The sequence below is a fragment of the Pseudophryne corroboree genome, chromosome 1 (assembly GCF_028390025.1).
Source record: "Pseudophryne corroboree isolate aPseCor3 chromosome 1, aPseCor3.hap2, whole genome shotgun sequence".
NCBI classification, from domain to species: domain Eukaryota; kingdom Metazoa; phylum Chordata; class Amphibia; order Anura; family Myobatrachidae; genus Pseudophryne; species Pseudophryne corroboree.
Genome location: NC_086444.1, coordinates 769,619,848 through 769,640,798, shown reverse-complemented (window position 1 = coordinate 769,640,798; position 20,951 = coordinate 769,619,848). Strand labels below are relative to the sequence as shown.

The window sequence follows — 20,951 nt, the reverse complement described above, 5'->3', positions numbered from 1 at the left end:
TATGTAAATTAACAGTTAGGAGCTGATTGGCTGCTGTGTGCACCTTGCACTTATCAGTGGTTTGTCACTTCTTTATCCCTTCTCTAGGCTTAATACATCTGCGATCTGCCCCAGGGATCTTACTGCATCAGCCTATTGCTCCCTCTTTAGTGGAATATTCAGGGGCTTTAAATAAATATATAGTTATTATTATTACTATTATTATATTAACAACAACTGCTAGTTTTGTATGTAACCCTAGGGAACACGTAACTAAAAGGATAAAGACTGTTTAAACAATATGCTACAAAATACTTTGCATAACAAATTCATTGTTTAAATAAAAATCTAAATAAATAAAACTCCATTCATTATGCATTAGTCAGGTAAACACATAACACAAATGTAGAAATAACTGGGAGCATGATTAGAATACATATTGGTTGGTTTATGCCACCGTACTGTATAATACTATTGTATAAAAGGGGCAGATAAATTAAACCTGGAGAAGTGATAAAAGCAGTGATAAGTGCAAGGTGATAAAGAACTGGCCAATCAGCTTCTAATTGTAAATCAACATATTGGAGCTGATTGGCTGGTGCGTTATCACCTTGCACTTATCACTGCTTTATCACTTCTCCAGGCTTAATACATCTTCCCCTGAATGTGGAATGTCTCACAAGATGGAAAAGTGACACAAAAGGCCTGATTCCGAGGTGTACACAGTGGCGATGTTGGACACAAGCAGCTGATTGATTTTAGTGTGCGTCTACGTTGCAAAGACAGAGGTTGAAATTGCACGCAGAGAGATACAGTTTCCTTGGACGTTTCTGGGTGGTAACATGAAGGTGGCTAGCCAGACGAGGGTGTATTGCGGTCAGCGACTGCGTCACAAGATGAAGTTGCACTGACACAGGCAGCCATGTTCAGATGGAGATTCTGCTCCTCCATAGGGCTGGTTCAATCTCTGATGGTGCAACTGACGACGCTACCAATGGTGCATCTTATTATGCACAGCAGCGGATTAGCAGTGGAGCCACTGGGCGTGTCAGTAAGAAGAGCACAGGCCATTAACATGCATAAAAAAGGCAGCAGCGGGCAAAATGGTGACTGGAAAAGTAGATATTTCAGAGTAAAGATACACTGGGAATATTAGACAGAATATACGGTAAGTCCAGAACACTGTGCCGGTTGTGGTTTTGTTATCCAGCAGGCAGTTCTGTCCTGGAAGCCTGGCATATTTTATTATGTTTTACTGTTATTCTACTGTTGCCTTACACTCCTAGTATTGATGACTCTCTGTGCTACAACAACTCAGAGGACTCGTAACATCCTAATATCTACAACTAGAATACCCAGCCTACATAAAGCTCTAATGAAAATATATGTTGCTAGCCAGACTGAGCCTTCCCCTAACACTAGGCATGGGATTGACCCCTGAGAACATACTAAAGCACATGGGAGCAAACTAAATTGCAATCACTATATTGCTAATGACTGAGTTACATACTGTAGGAACACCTATTGCTGTGCACTTCTGCAATATGCAGTAAAGAATTCCAAAATTCTCTACAGTAGTTTTATATTTTCTTTACTTCCCATCTGAAAACCTAATAAAGCACACTTGCAGGAGACTTGCTTTCTCAAATGACTGATAGTAAGCTAGGATAGTTGACTAATATGCAACCAGTTTAGGAAACTATGGCTTCGATTTATCAAGCCTTGGAGAGTGATAAATGGTGATAAAGTAGGAACCAACCAGCTCCTAACTGTCATTTTGTCAAACACAGCCTGTGACATGGCAGTTAGGAGCTGATTGGCTGGCACTTTATCACCATGCTAAATATCACTCTCTAAGGGGTACATTTACTAAGCAGTGATAAGAGTGGAGAAGTGAGCTAGTGGAGAAGTTGCCCATGGCAACCAATCAGCACTGAAGTAACATCTATAATTTGCATACTATAAAATGATACAGAGCTGCTGATTGGTTTATGGGGAAATATCTCCATTGGCTCACTTCTCCGCTCTTATCACTGCTTAGTAAATGAACCCCTAAGGCTTGATAAATGGGGACCATATATCTATTTTACCAGAAACGTGACCTGAAATAGGTGGGCCCCAGATTTTTCTTTAGGTGTGTCTCAGGATGAAAAAGGTTCAAAACTTTTGCTTTTATATTTAGTTAAAATGCAAGTCTGACAACTGGAAATCTTGTTTCTGCTTCTATAACCAGTGCATGAAACACATGGCAGCTTTAAGCCTTTCTTTAGTGATCTTGAAATTAATTATGTGCTCGACCCTAGTTACAGTAAATATTTGTGGATTGCTTTTGGGCTAAGTCATTTGTTTAGCTTTTTATTAGATTTATTTTAAAATGTAAGACTTCGAAGCAATATGCCACAAATTCTGTTCATCAACCATCGTATGTTATATTTAATATATTCATAGAGAATGTTTAAGTTGAAACAGGGGTAAGGGGGGCCTACTCATTAAATGAAAACAGAAATCAATCACTCTGTCAGAAACCGTAGCCATATTTTGCCTGGCTAGTGCAACAATGTGAATAACAATAGATTTCTCAATGTGAACCTGTGACTGGTGGAAAGGCTGACTTTCCTCGGGCTAGATTTAAGTATTCAAATGTGCAGCCACAATTAGACATGGAACTCAGTGGGGTTTCAGCTCCATTTCTGACATTTCCTTAGCATTTGACTAAACTCCAAAGACAGCGAAAACAATGAAATCTTTACGGAACATACTGTAGGAACAGATTTCTTTCCCTGAACTATATGCTATACTTTGTTCTAAAACAAAGAAGAATTTTTTCACTGCCTTGATACATTTGTATTACTCTGTAATAAGTGCTCTGAACTACTTAAACTGTTTAGTAGAGATTTTGCTTTGACGCACAATTGAGCTGTGTAAATAAAACACAAATGATTTGGTTATATTGTCTTTTTATGCTAGCCTTTTAATGTCAGAGCTGTTTAAAGTGCCAGTATGCCTCCTCATACCTATTTCATTAAATTAGATTTTAATGGGATGGAATGACTCGAGGAAGTGAAAAATATATATTAGTGTTTGTGTTTCCAAATTAAAAGAAATGTATTTTACAAGCAAATTTAACTGAGCATTATAATTGGCATGGATGCGATTTCACTGTGTGCAATGCAGAATAGTTCCATTAATATTTAATAGAGGACTAATATAGAAAGTTAGGTCAGATTTCCACAGTAGTATAATTGTAATATTATACCCCACTGTTTTTAACCTGGCTATGAACTTGGAAGTATACTGCACTGCACAGTATTTCGCATACTGAAAGGCGGCTCAGTACTTACTAACCACTGCATCGCCATCTTCATACAATGTGCCCAGGTGATTAGTCAATTTACTTTTAAAGTAAAACTGGTTTGTGCAGTTGGTTAACTGTGGGGATGTTTGTGAGAGTACACGGACCAGTCTGCCCCTGTCTCAGCCTTCCATGCCATCTGCTCCCTTTCACATCAGTTCTATTCACAATATACTGCTGCAAGCGTTCTCCAAGGCAGAGTTTAGGGTTTTTTTTGCTACCATAAATCATACATCCAAAAGGGGTTGGTTGTATGTATTGAGCAAATATCTTCCAGTTTTTATCATTCTCCTTTACCATCTCAACAACTCCTTTACCATCACTGACTGTATGACAGGTATCAGCAATGGCAGCATGAAATGCCTACTCCCCCCCCTCCCCCCTCAATCACCTGTGACAGCGGCTGTGTAGGATCAGGTGAGAGGGCGGAGCTACACGGGACGGAAGGGGGCGGAGCTAAACGGACCAGGCTGCTGTAGAGAGAGGGACAGCCAGACTTAGGTAAGTGTAGGGTGAGAGAGAAATGTATGGTGTGTGTGTGTGCAGGGCCGGTTCTATGATTTGTGGCGCCCCGGGCAAAATATGGGGGGCGTGGCTTCGATTGGGGGCGTGGTCAGCGCGCTGAAAGAAAAAATAAAAATAAATAAAAAGTATACTTACCATCCCCGTTCCTGATCCAGACCCCCTCCGCCGGCGGCGCCGCTCTTCTCCTCTCCTCCTCTCTTCTGTTCTCTTCGATCTATGGGAGAGACGTTATTACGTCTCTCCCATAGAACAGCATAGACACTAGAGGTCAATTATGACCCCTAGTGTCTGTGCCACTATGCTGTGCGGTGCGCGATGACGTCATCGCGCATCGCACAGCAAAGGTCCTCTAGACGAAGGGAAACTAGACCGTAGCGTCTAGTTTCCCTTAATGGAGAGGACCTTTGCTGTGCGGTGCGCGATGACGTCATCGCGCACCGCACAACTAAGGTCCTCTCCATGAAGGGAAACTAGATGCTACGCGTCTGGTTCCCTTCAAAGCGGGGGGGCACAGCAGAGCACTACGGGGGGCACAGTGGCGGATCTTGCCCTGGTGCGGCGCCCTCCGGATGGCGCCGGAGCCCTCCGGAAGGCGGCGCCCCGGGCAAAAGTACCGCTTGCCCGTGGCAAGAACCGCCACTGTGTGTGTGTGTGTGTGTGTGTGTGTGTGTGTGTGTGTGTGTGTGTGTGTGTGTGGTGGGGATGTATGTGTGTATATATGTGTGAATTGTGTGTGTGAGGTGTGTCTGTGTGCGCACGCATTATGGACACTACTACAGGGGGGCATTACATGTAAGGACGCTACTACTACTGGGGGGGCATTACATGTAAGGACGCTACTACTACGGGGGGGCATTACATATAATGACGCTACTACTGGGGGGGCATTACATGTAAGTATGCTACTACTGCTGGGGGGGCATTACGTATAAGGATGCTACTACTGGAGGAGGGGGCATTACGTATAAGGACGCTACTACTACTGGGGGGGCATTACATGTAAGTATGCTACTACTGCCGGGGGGGCATTACGTATAGGGACGCTACTATTGCTGGGGGGGCATTACGTATAACGATGCTACTACTACTGGAAGGGGGCATTACGTATAAAGAAGCTACTACTACTGGTGGGCATTACAAATAAGGACGCTACTACTACTGGGGGGGCATTACGTATAAGGACGCTACTATTACTGGGGGGGGCATTACGTATAAGGACGTTACTATACTAGGGGGGGATTACTTATAAGGATGCTTCTGCTACTGGGGGTGCACTACGTATAAGGACGCTACTACTGGTGGGCATTACGTATAAGGACGCTACTACTACTAGGTGGGAATTACTTATAAGGACGCTACTACTACTAGGGGGGAATTGCTAATAAGGACGCTTCTGCTACTGGGGGTGCACTACGTATTAGGATGCTGCTGCTACTACTACTGGGGGGGCATTACGTGTAAGGACGCTACTACTACTGGGGGGGCATTACGTATAAGGATGCTTCTACTACTGGGGGTGCATTACGTATAAGGACGCTTCTACTACTGGGGGTGCACTACGTATAAGGACGTTACTACTACTGTGGGTGCATTATGTATAAGGACGCTTCTACTACTGGGGGTGCACTACTACTGTGGGTGCATTATGTATAAGGATGCTACTACTACTGGGGTGCATTACATATAAGGACGCTACTACTACGGGTGGGACATTACGTATAAGATGAATAAGATTGTGCTACTGTGTGGCGTAATTTTAAATGGGGGTACTACTGTGTGGCCATGTCACTTGTGAGACCACACCCCTTTTCCCAGCGCGCACCAAAGGCGCGCGCTGACCCTTTGCTGAATATGGGAGGGCGCAAATTTATAGTTTGCAGGGGGGCGCCGAACACCCTAGCACCGGACCTGACTGTGACCCTCAGTAAGTCTGGCTCTGCCTCCCTGTACCTCCACTCCCCACTGTTACTGCATGTTGGCAGTGACAGCTCCGATGCACTGCAGACAGTGGGACTCTGGGAGTGTGGGACAGATCTGTGTGACGTCATGGTGGCCACACAGTGCTCCTCTGGGAATGTTTTGGAGAGGCACAGTAACAGAGCTTAGTGCCAGTATTAGTGATATAAGTACTGGTCTGAGTCCCATTACTGAACCTCTGTAAAACACTTAACTAGATGCCAGTCTTTGTGATGGATCATGGTCAGGGCAGGTTTACAGGGCCCGGCAGGGGCTTATGTTGCCTTGTGGGAAATTCAGTCTTGGAAGTGTCTCTTCCTTGCCTGTAAACTATATATATTATACAGGTCCTTACCCTGGGGCCCACGGCGATGGCCATTCTTCTCACCTGTTGTCTCTCATGGCCACCCACTGCTGGGTGCCAGGGCCTGCAGTGTCTCACTGCCTGTTAGATGTACTGCTGTAGATGCTGGGGAGTTGTGTGGGCAAACGGATCTGGACAGGGACTGCTGCAGCACACTGGGAACCCATCTCTGTATCAGGTTTACTAGGATCAATACCCCTTTCACTTACTGCAACAGTGGCCACTGATATTCGCCTCAACTGGCTGCCAGCTGTCCTGGTGGGTGTGGTATGTTATGTCGACTGTTCTCATGTTGATGTGCATTAGGTCAACATGAGAATGACAACATAGTTAAAATGTCAATATGCAGCATCTTTGACATGCTTAGCATGTTGCCAGTAGCCATATCGACATTCATCGTGTCTACACGGATGACATGTAGACATAACAGAATGTTGACCTAATGCCCCTGGTGGCTCAGCAGCGTCTCCAGCGTCATCTCCTGGGCTCCCGGCAGTGATGTGTGTAGCACTTCCCGTGCAGATCTCTGATGATCAGAAGTTCTAGTAAGTTTTTCTCCCCTAACCCAAATCCTCCCCCTAGTTCCTAACCCTCCAGCTAGCGCCTAACCCTCCACCTAGTGCCTAACCCTAACCCTCCCCCTAGAGCCTAAGACTAACCCTCCCCCTAGAGCCCAAGCCTATCCTTCCCCCTAACTTGTGCCTAACCCTCCCCCTAGTGCCTAAACTTAACCCTCCCCCTACCTAGTGCCTAACCCTAATCTCCCCCTGCAGCGTAAAGCTATCTCTCCCCCTAGTGCCTAAGCCAAACCCTCCCCCTACCTAGTGCCTAACCCTAGCCCACCCAGCAGTGCCTAATCCTAACTGTCAGCATTCTGAGAATGTTGACATTGCACATAGCAACGATGTGAACATGTTGACATACTGAGGATCTAGACATGGTAGCTGTGCTCATTTTGATTTATATCGCCATGCTGGTGTTGACATTATGAATGTCGACATGGTAACGCTGACCATGTGGCCAGATCCCATGCTGGCTCCTGCCAGTGCAGTGCACATTAAATTTAATGGGATTCGTGTACGTGTGCACCAACATGATGACATCATCTATCAGCAGTTGATTTAATTATTCAGATTATCCAATTAATCAAATTTTGCTGCAATTTAAGTTTTGCCCCTATGAAAACATAAAGAGTTGGGTTATGAATGCATTATTGTATTTATGTTGTGCGGTTGCCATAGACAGGCAGATGGCAGCATTTAAATGATTATGGGGAGTTGTACTAAGCAGTGATAAGTGTGGAGAAATGAGTCAGTGGAGAAGCTGCCCATGGCAACCAATCAGCACTGAAGTAACATTTATCATTTGCATACTATAAAATTATACAGAGTCGGTGATTGGTGGCTATAGGCAACTTTACTCAATTCACTGCTTATTACATTTGCCCCTCTGGCGTTAGTGTTGCTGTTGTTTCAGTTCCTTTTCATTTGATATGAATGCTCATGCAAGGTCATATGTCATTTTCCATTTAGTCATTTAGATACGTCAACTTTTTAATCATTTACGTAATTAAGTATGTCACTGATGTTCACAATGGTGTACCATTAAGCTTCTGATGTGAGATATTTTCATATTAATTTTAGGGACAAACAGAGGAATACACAACATTTCACTGAGAGAGAGAGAGAGAGAGAGAGAGAGAGAGAGAGAGAGAGAGAGAGAGGAGAGACGAGAGAAAAGGGGGAGTGGTAGGAGACAGAGCTAGACAGAGTTCAATGACCATGGTTACACTTCATTGAACCAGCAAATAACATACTATGCACTAACCTAATTATCTTATACTACTAACCTGATGAATTTTACTGCCAATCCAAGATCTGCTATACAGCATGTTCCATTTTTCTTCACCAATATGTTTTTGCTTTTTAGGTCCCGGTGGGCTATTGCTGGCTTGCCCTTTGTCCCGAATATTTCAGTGTGTAAGTGGCAGAGGCCACTGACCGAAGAGTAAGCCAGTTTTAGCATTGCCTTGGTATCAAGTGTGGTCGATTTTAGGTAGTCATAGAGGGAACCATTTTCATGATAGTCTGTAATCAGGTACAGTTGTGTCCAGGATCCTGTCCCTTTAATATCAGCAGCAATGAACCCTAAGAGAAAAAAATTATTTACTATAATTTAGCGAGAGCAGAAAGGATAGTGGGTAGTCCATAAACTACAGAAGTGGCCACATTATGGCATGACTGATACAAGGAAAAGGCCACTTTACTGCCCACTGCTCTAATCTGCACATTAATCTGTCTAACATTTTATAAAATTACTTCCAACTTTAAAATGTTACTTTGTAAGTGGATTTACTGGTGGGCCCTGTAAGGTACTGATACAGGACTACCGTGAATGATAACAAGTAATATCTAATATTATTTGGACATATTGTACTGTATCACAAAAAAATAAGAAAACATTCAAATTCAATTCTGATTTGTGTTCCTAATGTCAATGCATTCTAAAGATCAGCAATTGCTGCAGAAGAATCACAATGAGTCATACAAAAGAAAAGTGCGCCATCTACTGACCATTACAGGCAACAGCAATAGTCACATTTCTTGTACAGGAAGATCAGACATTACACGTAGATTAGATGGAGAAATGAACCTTACTCCTTTCACATTGACAGCTCTGTGGTAACAATGGATATGAACATAATATACCGCCCTGTTTATACAACGGAGTGTATTATATTTAATACATTTATCACAGCTGCTAGCATGTATAGCTAGCATGTAAGTAGCCTTCCTACTTCTATGTCTGTCTGTTTTTACCCACTTTTGTTCTATTACTGTTGTTCTAATTGTAAAGCGCAACGGAATATGCTGCGCTATATAAGAAACTGTTAATAAATAAATAAATAAACAAATAAAATGTATAAATGGGGAACTTTATAAAATAGAATTTATAAAAACTGCCATATGCAAATAGCCACAGTCATATATTTGTTATCAGTAAACTAGTAATAAAATATTTTAGAATCAGATGCTCCTTAAAAAAAATAACCATCAGTAGCAAACTGTAACTCCTAACAACGTTTCCCAGAACAAGCTGCTAGCAGACACATCCTTTTATCTGGGTAAAGATGTCTGCAGCCTGTTACTGCCCGGGCCATCATTCCAAAATTAGGACTAGTCACAGCATAACAGCCCACCTTATATCTCCACTCTATCTCCAGGAGTCACCTCATTCCTTCATTCCTCTGGCTGTGTCACACAACATATACAGGGGACGATATCCGGTCTCTAGGTCGACCACACTTAGGTCAACAGTCATTATGTCAACCACTATTGGTCGACATGCATTAGGTCGATGTGGTATATAGGTCGACATGTACTAGGTCAACATGGAAAAGGTCGACATGAGGTTTTTTTTTTAAATATTTTTTTCTTACTTTTTCATACTTTACGGTCCACGTGGACTACGAGTGTGAATAGTAACCTGCCCCGAAGCATGGCGAGCAAAGCGAGCCTTGCGAGGGGACACAATGTACTAATTGGGGTTCCCGGTCACATTACGAAGGAAACAACACCAATGTTTTAAAAAAAAAACTCATGTCAACCTTTTTTCCATGTCGACCTTGTTCATGTCGACCTAATGACTGTGTCAACCTATTTCAGGTGTCGACCTAGTCACTGTCGACCAATAGTGGTCAACCTAATGACTGTCAACCTAAGTGTGGTCGACCCTATGATCCGCACCCACAGAGGATATCCAGTTATAGTCTTGCATCATGCTACATACAAATACATACATCATATACCAGTATATCAACTGCCTGATTGTACGCATCTATTTCTGCACTTTGAATGTGTGTATGATATGCACTATGCTGGAATTATATATATATATATATATATATATATATATATATATATATATAAACAAAACAATAACCAAGTGCGCTTGGTATAACTTTAAAACACTCAGATTTTAGTATTTCCAGTAGCTGTTCTTCCACGGTGTAGATTCTTATAACTGGTATCACCTGCAAGTATACCCTCACACCAGAGAACACACCCGAACAAAAAGACGGCCAGAATGGCCTAAATTAGATATGATACCAATTTGTTTTTATTAAAAAAAACATATAGAATTCCATAAATTCATATGAACATTTTTTTTACAAATAAAAGGTTCCATACATTCATATAAACATTCTTAAAAGAAATACATCCAGATACAGTCAATAGGTTTTCTGTTCAAGCCTTTAAAGAACACCCTCACCCAGGGCCGGTGCTAGGGTGTTCGGCGCCCCCCTGCAAACTATAAATTTGCGCCCTCCCGTATTCCTTTGGCGCGCGCCGGGAAAAGGGGTGTGGTCTCACAAGTAAGGGGCATGGCCACACAGTAGTACCCCCATTTAAAATTACGCCACAATGTAGCACAATCTTATTAATCTTATACGTAATGCCCCACCCGTAGTAGTAGCGTCCTTATACGTAATGCCCCACCCGTAGTAGTAGCGTCCTTATATGTAATGCACCCCAGTAGTAGTAGCATCCTTATACATAATGACCCCCCAGTAGTAGTAGTATCCTTATACATAATGCCCCCCGAGTAGTAGTAGCATTCTTATACATAATGCACCCACAGTAGTAGTAGCGTCCTTATACGTAGTGCACCCCCAGTAGTAGACGCGTCCTTATACGTAATACCCCCCAGTAGTAGTAGCGTCCTTATACGTAATGCCCTTCCGGTAATAGTAGCGTCCTTGTACATAATGCCCCCCCAGTAGTAGTAGCAGCGTTCTTATACGTAGTGCACACCAGTAGTAGTATCGTCCTTATACGTAATGCCCCCAGCCCCAGTAGTAGTAGCGTCCTTACACGTAATGGCCCCCCCAGTAGTAGCGTTGTTACACGTAATGCCCCCCTGTAGTAGTAGCGTCCTTATACGTAATGCCCCCCCAGTAGTGGCGTTTGGGGATTCCCAGGAAGCTGAAGCAGCCTCGCTGGGTCTCCATCCAACTTTTGCTGTGAAGCAGACACTTACAATTCCACACACACACTTCACACATATATACACACACATACACACCCACCATACACACAATTCACACATATATACACACACACAGACACACCCACCATACACACACACACACACACACACACACACTTTTTTCTCACCCTCCACTTACCTAATCCAGTCTCCCTCTGTACAGCAGCCAGGTCTGTGCAGCTCCGCCCCTTTGGCCCTGTTTAGCCACGCCCCCTACCGTCCCGTGTAGCTCCGCCCCCTTCTGTCCCGTACTCGGCGGCGGCGCACACAGATGAGATGAGGGGAGGAGGCGTATCATGCTGCAGGTGCCTGGGGATGCAGAGTAGGGGAAGCGCCTATCCGTTCCAGCGCCTCCCTGCACTGCATCCCTTCGCTGAGCGGGTAGCGCCGGGCCTGCCCTCACCCTTATAGGTGTATATTCTGTAGGGTGTACTGATGAACTAGATAAGAGACCGTAACTGATTCGACCCTACGGTCTCTTATCTAGTTCATCAGTACACCCTACAGAATATACACCTATAAGGGCTTGAACAGAAAACCTATTGACTGTATCTGGATGTATTTCTTTTAAGAATGTTTATATGAATGTATGGAATTCTATCTGTTTTTTTTTAAATAAAAACAAATTGGTATCATATCTAATTTAGGCCATTCTGGACGTCTTTTTGTTCGGGTGTGATCTCTGGTGTGAGGGTATACTTGCAGGTGATACCAGTTATAAGAATCCACACCGTGGAAGAACAGCTACTGGAAATACTAAAATCTGAGTGTTTTAAAGTTATACCAAGCGCAAATGGTTATTGTTTTGTTTATGTTATTCTTTGAAAGTTCACTATCAGGGACTTTCTCCATATTGCTGCTGGTGGGTTGAGCGTGGGGTGGAAGACATTTTTTTGTATCTATCTATATATATATATATATATATATAATGTCAGTGGAGTTTACTAGAACGTACTGTAGCTGTGTCCTTGCTTTGGAATGTTATACAAATGTGAACAGCGATATATTTATGAAAGCTGAAAAGGTTGAATCACATTAGTAGGTTTGCAGATTTATACAGTAAATGTAATGCAATATTTAAAAGTAGAAAATGTAAATGGACATAGAAGTAGCTACTAGTCACTCATTGTGCCACACTGCGGGCACATCTTGCTTCTGGTCACCTTGGAGGTATCAGCATGACTACTGTAGCCTGAAATGAGTCACGCTCGCAGCAGTATGTTATACTGTAGGTACACTGACATTTACAGAGGTCTGTTTCTTACTGCTTGTTTAGTCAGACTGGAATGAACAGATTTTACTTTTTTTTTCCTTGTTACATTTTTTCAATGTGAAATCTGGATCTTGTTAGATACCAATGCAGCTCTTTCTTCTGTAGCGGTGTCATGCTGACTTCATCATAAGGATTTATCCAGATACATTGTGTAGGCCAAACAGCATTCTATTAACACTGTGTACTCTACACGCGGATGTGAGCCAGGGACTGAGTCAATGAAAGCCTATCATCATATTTGGGACTATACTTGTGACGGTGTAGCCACCATTATGAGTCATACTGATGCTCAGGCCTGTGAGACAGAACATACAGTAAGTGCATACACTAGGGGTTGCAATGATCAGTGTATAGGATTCTATGGCTGTCCTGACTGGCATTAGTTCAATCTGCATCATATATTAATTGGTAGAATTAATCATTTACCATTTTTGGACTCTTTAGGGTAGTTTTTAAACAAAAACAAAAATTACAATTCTAATTCATTTTGACAGTAAGTTCCCTTGTGTGTGTAGTTTACTTCTGACAATATAGAGTTATGAAACTGTAACTATACTATGGACTGTAGGTGGTGCACATCTGTAGCCATTCGAGTAAAGGCCCATACACACTGGGCGATTTTGAGCTAAAAGCAGCTCACTTTTGGTGTGTTGAGCTGATTTCAGCTCAAAGCCGCCCAGTGTGTATGCACAAGTAATGAGCGCTGATGCGCACTCCCGCTTCATGAACGGCGGGGTGAGCGGCTTTCCATAGCGTCCTGCTATGGAAAGCCGCTCACCCCCGCTGACATCGCTGGGCAGGGGGGGGGAGAGCAATTAGTGTGTATGCACTGATGGGCCCTACACACTACCGATCAGCCGCCGAGCTGCCCTGCGGCGGATGCGGCCGACGGGCGACCCGGCGGCGGGGAGGAGGTGACGGGGGAGTGAAGTTTCTTCACTCCCCCCGTCACCCAGCTCCATAGCACTGCATGCTAATATGGACAATCTCGTCCATATTGGCCTGCATGCATAAGAACGTTCATATCGTGCATTTTATCTGCCAGTGTGTAGGGCCCTTGAGCGCTTTTCAGCGCAGCAATGTCAGCGATCATTGCTATGCGTACACGCTGGGCAAAAACGCCCAGTGTGTATGCAGCTTTAGAGTTACAAGCATACAATATAATCCTATCTCCTTAACCAGTTACTCAGTTTTTTTTACTCTATTTTGTTGTGGTGAAAAAAAAAATCACATTACTCTGGCTGACATTTCTGATTGCGTGAAACATAAGCTTGTCAGGATGAGTGATTATTCTCAAAGGCCGGAAGAATAATCCCTACTTTGTCCATATGTCATATTATCATATACCACATATGGTTGTGGTCTGCATTAAACCGTTGTCCAAATACTGCAGCTCTGTGATTGTACAAAGCATGTGCTGCTGTACCCAGCATATTGCATCAAGTGTGAAATAAATTGTGAGAGTCGACAAGGTTTAATATGGGCATCATTTTAAAACACTAGTTACTCGTTAGCAGTTTGATAGTCAAGCTAATTTTACCTAGTATAATGTATATGACTGTATCATCTGTATGTCCTAAGTAACAGGTATTTGTTGCACCTGATGGTTGCCAACCTTGAAGGAGGTGCCCTTGCGGAAATGAAAAATAAAATGACGGAATATAAATTTTAAGAATGGAATTTCCCATACTGTAGTATACGGCACAGTCAGCAGCTAATCTTGCAGCAAATGCATGAAGATCAGTGTTTCAATAGCGTATACAGTATGTACTTTAACCAGCAGACACTGCAAGAGTGGTGTCGTGTAAAATGCTGAGTTTATAGGTCACACACTCTCTTTAGAGAAAAAAAAGTTATATATAATTAACGTCTCCCTCACATTTTTCAGTTGCTGCTTCATTTTCAGTGGCCATAGATATCACTTTGGTGGCACAGTTATGGTGACAGGGCATGGATGGAAAAATTGTGGTGTTGCAGAGGTGACTCAAAGGTGAGGTCACTTATTTACAGTAATGATAGGAATAATAATAAATCTATAGGGACATGATAGTAAACTCATAGGGACATGATAGTAAACTCATAGGGACATGATAGCATACTCATAGGGACATGATAGCATACTCATAGGGTCATCATAATAAATTCATATGGACATGATAGTATACTCATATGGACATGACAGTATACGTATATGATAGTATACTCATAGGGAATCATAGTAAACTCACAGGGAAATGATAGCATATTCATAGGGACGTGATAGTATGCTCTTAGGGATATGATGGCATCAGGGGTGTTTTAACAGAGGAGGGGGCTTGTGTGCAGAATCTATGCAGGCCCCCTCCTCTCTACAGTGCAGTAGATCTGGCATTGTGCCCATAGGCGTGCGCAGACACTGACAGGCGGGTGCCGCTCCGGACTTCTCCCCCTCCACGGCATTATAGTGTTCTCTCACCTCCCCTGTCCTGGATATAGACTGCTTACCTGGGCCGCCCAGGTGAGCAGTCTATGGGCCGCCCAGGTGAGCAGTCTATATCCAGGACAGGGGAGGTGAGAGAACACTTTAATGCCGTGGAGTGGGGGGAAGTCCGGAGCGGCCCCCGCCTGTCAGTGTCTGCGCACGCCTATGACTGTGCCAGAGTCTACTATACATGCGCAGGTCTCTGGAAACATGGCGCCCACCAAGTTTCAGCAACTAGTCACTACAGCGCATGGTGTGGTGTCCATTTAGCTGGTAATCTTTTTACCACGGCTGCAGCTCAGACGCGGAACTCCAGAAAGGTAAGTAATTAAACATGGGTGCAGTGTATGTGTTGTTGGGTCCCCTGGACCCAGGGGTCTGTGAAAACCACACACACTGCATCGATTATAGATCTGCCAATGAATGGTATACTCATAGGGATATCACAACTACATGCAAAAACAGCCAGTATTTACCCTGCACACCAAAAATGATAAATGTATTTGCTCCCCTTGCATGACAACATGGTTTGTTCCATACATAAAGTTACTTATTTTGCTTTACTTACAAACATAAATCAGGCCTTAAATTCAAAGGGACATGATAGTATACTTATAGGGACATAGTATTATACTCATAGGGACATGATAGTATACTTATAGGAACATGATAGTATACTTATAGGGACATAGTATTATACTCATAGGGACATGATAGTATACTTATAGGAACATGATAGTATACTTATAAGGACATAGTATTATACTCATAGGGACATGATAGTATATTTATAGGGACTTAATATTATATTCATAGGAAGTTGATAGTATACTCATAGGGATATGAAAGTATACTCATAGGGATATGATAGTATACTCATAGGAACATGATAGTATACTTATAGGGACATAGTATTATACTCATAGGGACATGATAGTATATTTATAGGGACATAATATTATATTCATAGGAAGTTGATAGTATACTCATAGGGATATGATAGTATACTCATAGGAACATGATAGTATACTTATAGGGACATAGTATTATACTCATAGGGACATAATAGTATGTTTATAGGGACATAATATTATATTCATAGGGAGTTGATAGTATACTCATAGGAACATGATAGTATACTTATAGGGACATAGTATTATACTCATAGGGACATGATAGTATATTTATAGGGACACGATATTATATTCATAGGGAGTTGATCGTATACTCATAGGGATATGATAGTATATTCATAGGGGTGTGATAGTATACTCATAGGGACATGATAGTACACTCATACTGTAGGTACATCATATTGATTTATATGGAATGATAGTATACTTATTGGGACATCATAATAAATTCATATGGACATGATAGTATACTCATAGGGACATCATAATAAATTCATATGAATATGACAGTATACTCATAGGGACATCATAATAAATAGGGCCATGATATTATACTCAAAAAATAGCATGCAAGAAAAGATAATTCAGGCTCAAAATCCAAAAGAGGAAGATGAGGGACAAGTACTGTACAACTAGAGTAAAAGGTAAATTTTGGACATATTCCACCTGTTTTCCTAGACAGATCACCTCAGCAGACTTCATGCAGAAAAATAAACTAAAACTTTAGTTTTAATCACTAACTCAGTGTAAAATGTAGATAGGTAAAGGATTTTAATAAAGGAGGTCAATACATATAAAATCCCTTCCTTGGTTCTCATAAGAGTGTTTATGGAGTTTTGTGTTAAAAACTCTACAGGAATATGGCCTCGTGCACTTTTTTTAGACGCTATTATGGCTCTTCACTATAATCCAACCATTGCAGTTTTGCACCATCATTTTCACTCAGCAATGAACTGAAAAGTAGTATCCTCTTCATTTTTAATATTTGCATTGACCATCCTCTGGTTAAAAAAATATAGCTCAACCCAAATATATCAAAGGCAGTGCTCAAAGGTCAAGTGATGCTGCTAACAATAACTAAACTTATGAACTCTTTAAACTGGTTTGATAAATTTGTGGGGTTTGGGTCCTTGTCACTTTTGAATCAAACAATCAGAGGGGAGCTCCAATCCATTATTTATGGGTGGCTATGACCAAGACATATGAATGACTATACAAAGTCAATTGCCTACTACTAACCAGATTGTATCATGTGGAATTAGCCATTTTACTAACAGTGTCATCAGGATGAATGCTGCCGACACTGGACTAATGAGGACTTATAAGATTTTATATTATGGAGAGTTTCACTCCAACCACAAATACCTAAAAAGTGAGTTTTTCAATATTTACAATACAGTACTTCATCCAAACATCAAGACACCAGTGGAACAGTCACTAAGTGAAAGGGCATCCATTTTTTGTTGTTGCAGAAATTAAGCAATTTATTTTAGTAACCACACTATCCTACACTAGACAGGTAAGGCCAGGAACTATATGAAAAGGCCTAGGGACAGGTCGGGTGGTATTCACGTGACCAGTGGTCAGCAGACCGAAGGTCACATTACCTCCCCAAAACTCACTATCCCAACGGTCGGCATGCCGACCAACAGGGACTATTTCCACTCGTGGGAGTCCACAACATCCATAGAGTGGGAATAGCGTGTGACAAGCGCAGTGAGACCGCAAGGGGCTTGCTGCACTCGCCCCTCCCCGCTGGGATCCCAGCGTCGGTATGCTGACCGGCGGTCTGCAGACCATCGGTTAGCCATACCACACCTGACAGGTCATAGGTTTTCCAATATAATGAAACAAATCCTTAGTAGTTGCAAAAACGTTAGTAAGCACAGCTATCAAATTCAAAATCTATGGCCAATGGTACTTCGTGCAATTCATGTTTGTACACAGTGCTGATGTTCATGAAACTGAGCTATTATCAACAGACTACTCATGCACAGCGATCGCACAGCGCATGTGCCAAGGTACCTCGCTCGCAGTGAGAATTTATACACAGAGTGATTGACAAGTAGGGACCATTTGGGGGAGGTTACTGGGAGTGTTGGAAAAAACGCAGGTGTGTCATGACCATTTTTAGGGCAAGTATCTGCCTTCTGCTGCGATCATGTACATAGAGAAACATGGCGCCAGCATTGCTTCTGCTGCGGCCAGTCTGCGTGACCATAGACTCACTCGGGGAGTCAACGTTCCTCTTTACTGCATCGATGCTGCGTATCTCTACGCAGTTACTAAGTACTTTGCTATGGCTCTGGTGGGCGTCCGTCTATAGTCTTTTCTGGGTGGCAGCTTCACTTGCAGTAATTAACAGGTCAATAGGTTGACCCCAAAGGGTAGACATGCAAAAGGTCGACATAGAAAAGGTACACATCAGAATAAGTCGACATGGTCAACAGGCCAAAATGATAATTGTCAACACAAAATATGGTTTACACAAATGTTTTGGGTTTTTTTGTGTCAGTTTGTATGTTTCACCATTTCTGAGCCAAGTTAATTGAAACGTGTACCCTTGTGTGCTCGCTTTGCTCACCACGCTTCAGGCAAGGTGCCTCGCTTTGCCACTGCTGCGCTTGGCACAGGTTACTATTCCCAAACGTAGTACACGGGGATGGTAAATAATGAAAAAGTTGTCATGTTGACCTTTTGAACCTGTCAACCTTAAGCACTGTCTACCTTTTACCTTACGACCTTTTGACACTGTCAACTTTTTGCATATCGACGGCCCTGTGCATGGAAAAACAGAACTGGCAATTCTCACTTTGTGACTCCCATACCTAGAGCTCCTGCACGTAACATAAAGAAAACTGAAGGCCCTCTGGTATGACCAATCAGGACAGTCCTTCGTAATGCCAGATCTATAAGAAACAAGACTGCAACAATTGCTGACCTTATTGAATATGCAGATCTAGCCTGTATTAAAGAAACCTGGCTAGATGAAAATGCAGCACCTATACTGGAGGCTGCGGTCCCAACAAACTACTCTGTCATCCACAACCCAAGACTGGACCGCAGGAGTGGCGGGGTGGCTATCTGCTTCAAAAAAGAACTTAAACTTAGGGTCCACCCTATTGAAATTACTCACTCATTCAAGTGCATTGCTGCCCGGAGTTCAACAGGATTAGGTTTCAGAGTGCATCTCATTTACTGGCCCCCTGGAGATGGAAAGAAATTTCTACAAGAAATTGCAGACACTGTTGCTGGCCTGGTTCTGGAACATCAAAGATAGCTCATTCTAGGGGATTTCAATGCCAGGGTGAATGATGAGCTCTCACGCCTTGGCCAAGAACTTCCGTGCACAATGAATTGTCTGGGCTTCACACAGGTCATTCCTTCTGCCACACATAAAAGTGGTCACACTCTTGATCTTGTCTTTCAGATTGGATTAGAAGTCACTGACCTAAAAATAAACTCAGTCATCTGGTCAGACCACCACTCCCTTTGGTTCTCAGCTGCATCCTCTGAAATTAGATCTTTGCCCGTGGAGTTGAGCAGGTATCGTCCAAGGAGGGGTATGACTCCCCAGGCTCTTGTTGCAAATCTGGATCTCTCTGCTATACTGGGAGCCTGTGAAGATCCCTGCTCCCTAGTCCGTTATTATAATAGGGATGTTATGGCTGCAATTGATATTATCGCCCCTGTGCGTATAAGAACTCATAAACCACAACGTGGTTCGACAACAGTGTTAGTGAGCTCAAGAAAAAGGGGCGTAGAATGGAAAAACGATTGGGGAAGACTAACCTAGTGGATGACAAAATAAAACTAATAAAGCATAATGAAGAATATCATTTGACAGTCACCCGTAAGAAATCACAGTTCCTGTCAAATGAGATCACGGCAGCAAACAATAGGCCAGCTCAACTTTTCCGCACAGTCGAGATGCTTTGCAAGCCAGCATGCCTGCAGACAGATGAAACCCTCTCCCAGGCAAGATGCAACGAGTTTGCAAGCTTCTTTGCAGATAAAATATCCACTATCCGGGCTGTAATCTCCACAGTGCCATCAAAGGAGTGCCAAACGACAAAGCCTGCCAATGTAAGCCACCTGACTTCATGGACCAGGTTTGACCCAGTGGATGTAAAGGACATTGTTGAAATTGCTTGAATTTTGCATCCCATCACCTGTTATCTGGACCCTGCCTCAACCGAGTTTCAAATAGGTTGTATGGATATAATTGGTCCTGTCTTTGCAAAAATTGTTCCATGCTCTTTGCAGACAGGCATTTTTCCTGAACCCCTAAAGGAAGCAATTGTTAGACCTCTTCTTAAAAAAAGGAGATATATGGTAGACTTACCATGGTTAAATCTCTTTCTGCGAGTTACACTGGGTTCCACAGGGTATACATCGGGGTGTAGAGATGGATCTTGATCCAGAGGCACTAATAGGCTAAAGCTTTAGACTGTCCCAGAATGCATTGCGGGGCCTCCTCTATAACCCTGCCTCCAGGCACTGTGAGCTCAGTTTTGTTAACCAGTCCAATGCAGAAGCAGGTAAAAAAGAAGGCAGATGTTAGTTACATAAAACCATGTTCTCATGACCGGAGAAGGGACCAGCGGCTAATGCCATACAAACCCAAAGAAGCTAAGTACGTCAGGGTGGGCACCCTGAGGAACCCAGTGTACCTCGCAGAAAGAGATTTAACAATGGTAAGTACCATAAATCTCCTTTTCTGCAGCAGGGTACACTGTGTTCCACAGGGAATACACCGGGGATGTCCTAAAGCAATTCCTCAAGGCAGGGGACACACCTTAGCTGGTATGAGAATCCGGCGTCCAAAGGAAGCATCCCGGGAGGCGGAAGTATCAAAGGCATAGAACCTAATAAACGTGTTCACTGAGGACCACGTAGCCGCCTTGCACAACTGTTCTGCGGACGCGCCACAACGGGCCGCCCAAGAGGGTCCAACAGACCGAGTAGAATGGGCTTTAATAGCAGCAGGAGCTGGGAGTCCAGCCTGCGCATGAGGTTGTGCAATCACCATTCTAATCCATCTGGCCAAGGTTTGCTTATTCCCAGGCCAGCCACGT

The 20,951-nt window shown here is 43.0% G+C and overlaps 1 protein-coding gene across 8 annotated transcripts in view; it reads right to left on the bottom strand.

The window, feature by feature from the left end:
• Positions 1–20,951, bottom strand: part of BMPR1B (bone morphogenetic protein receptor type 1B) — an 804,535-nt gene that overhangs the window by 4,579 nt on the left and 779,005 nt on the right. For all 8 annotated transcript variants that reach the window (XM_063917486.1, XM_063917497.1, XM_063917476.1 and 5 more), the window contains one exon: positions 8,026–8,323. In XM_063917486.1, the coding sequence (XP_063773556.1) occupies positions 8,026–8,323 (298 nt within the window). The remainder of the gene's footprint in view (positions 1–8,025; positions 8,324–20,951) is intronic.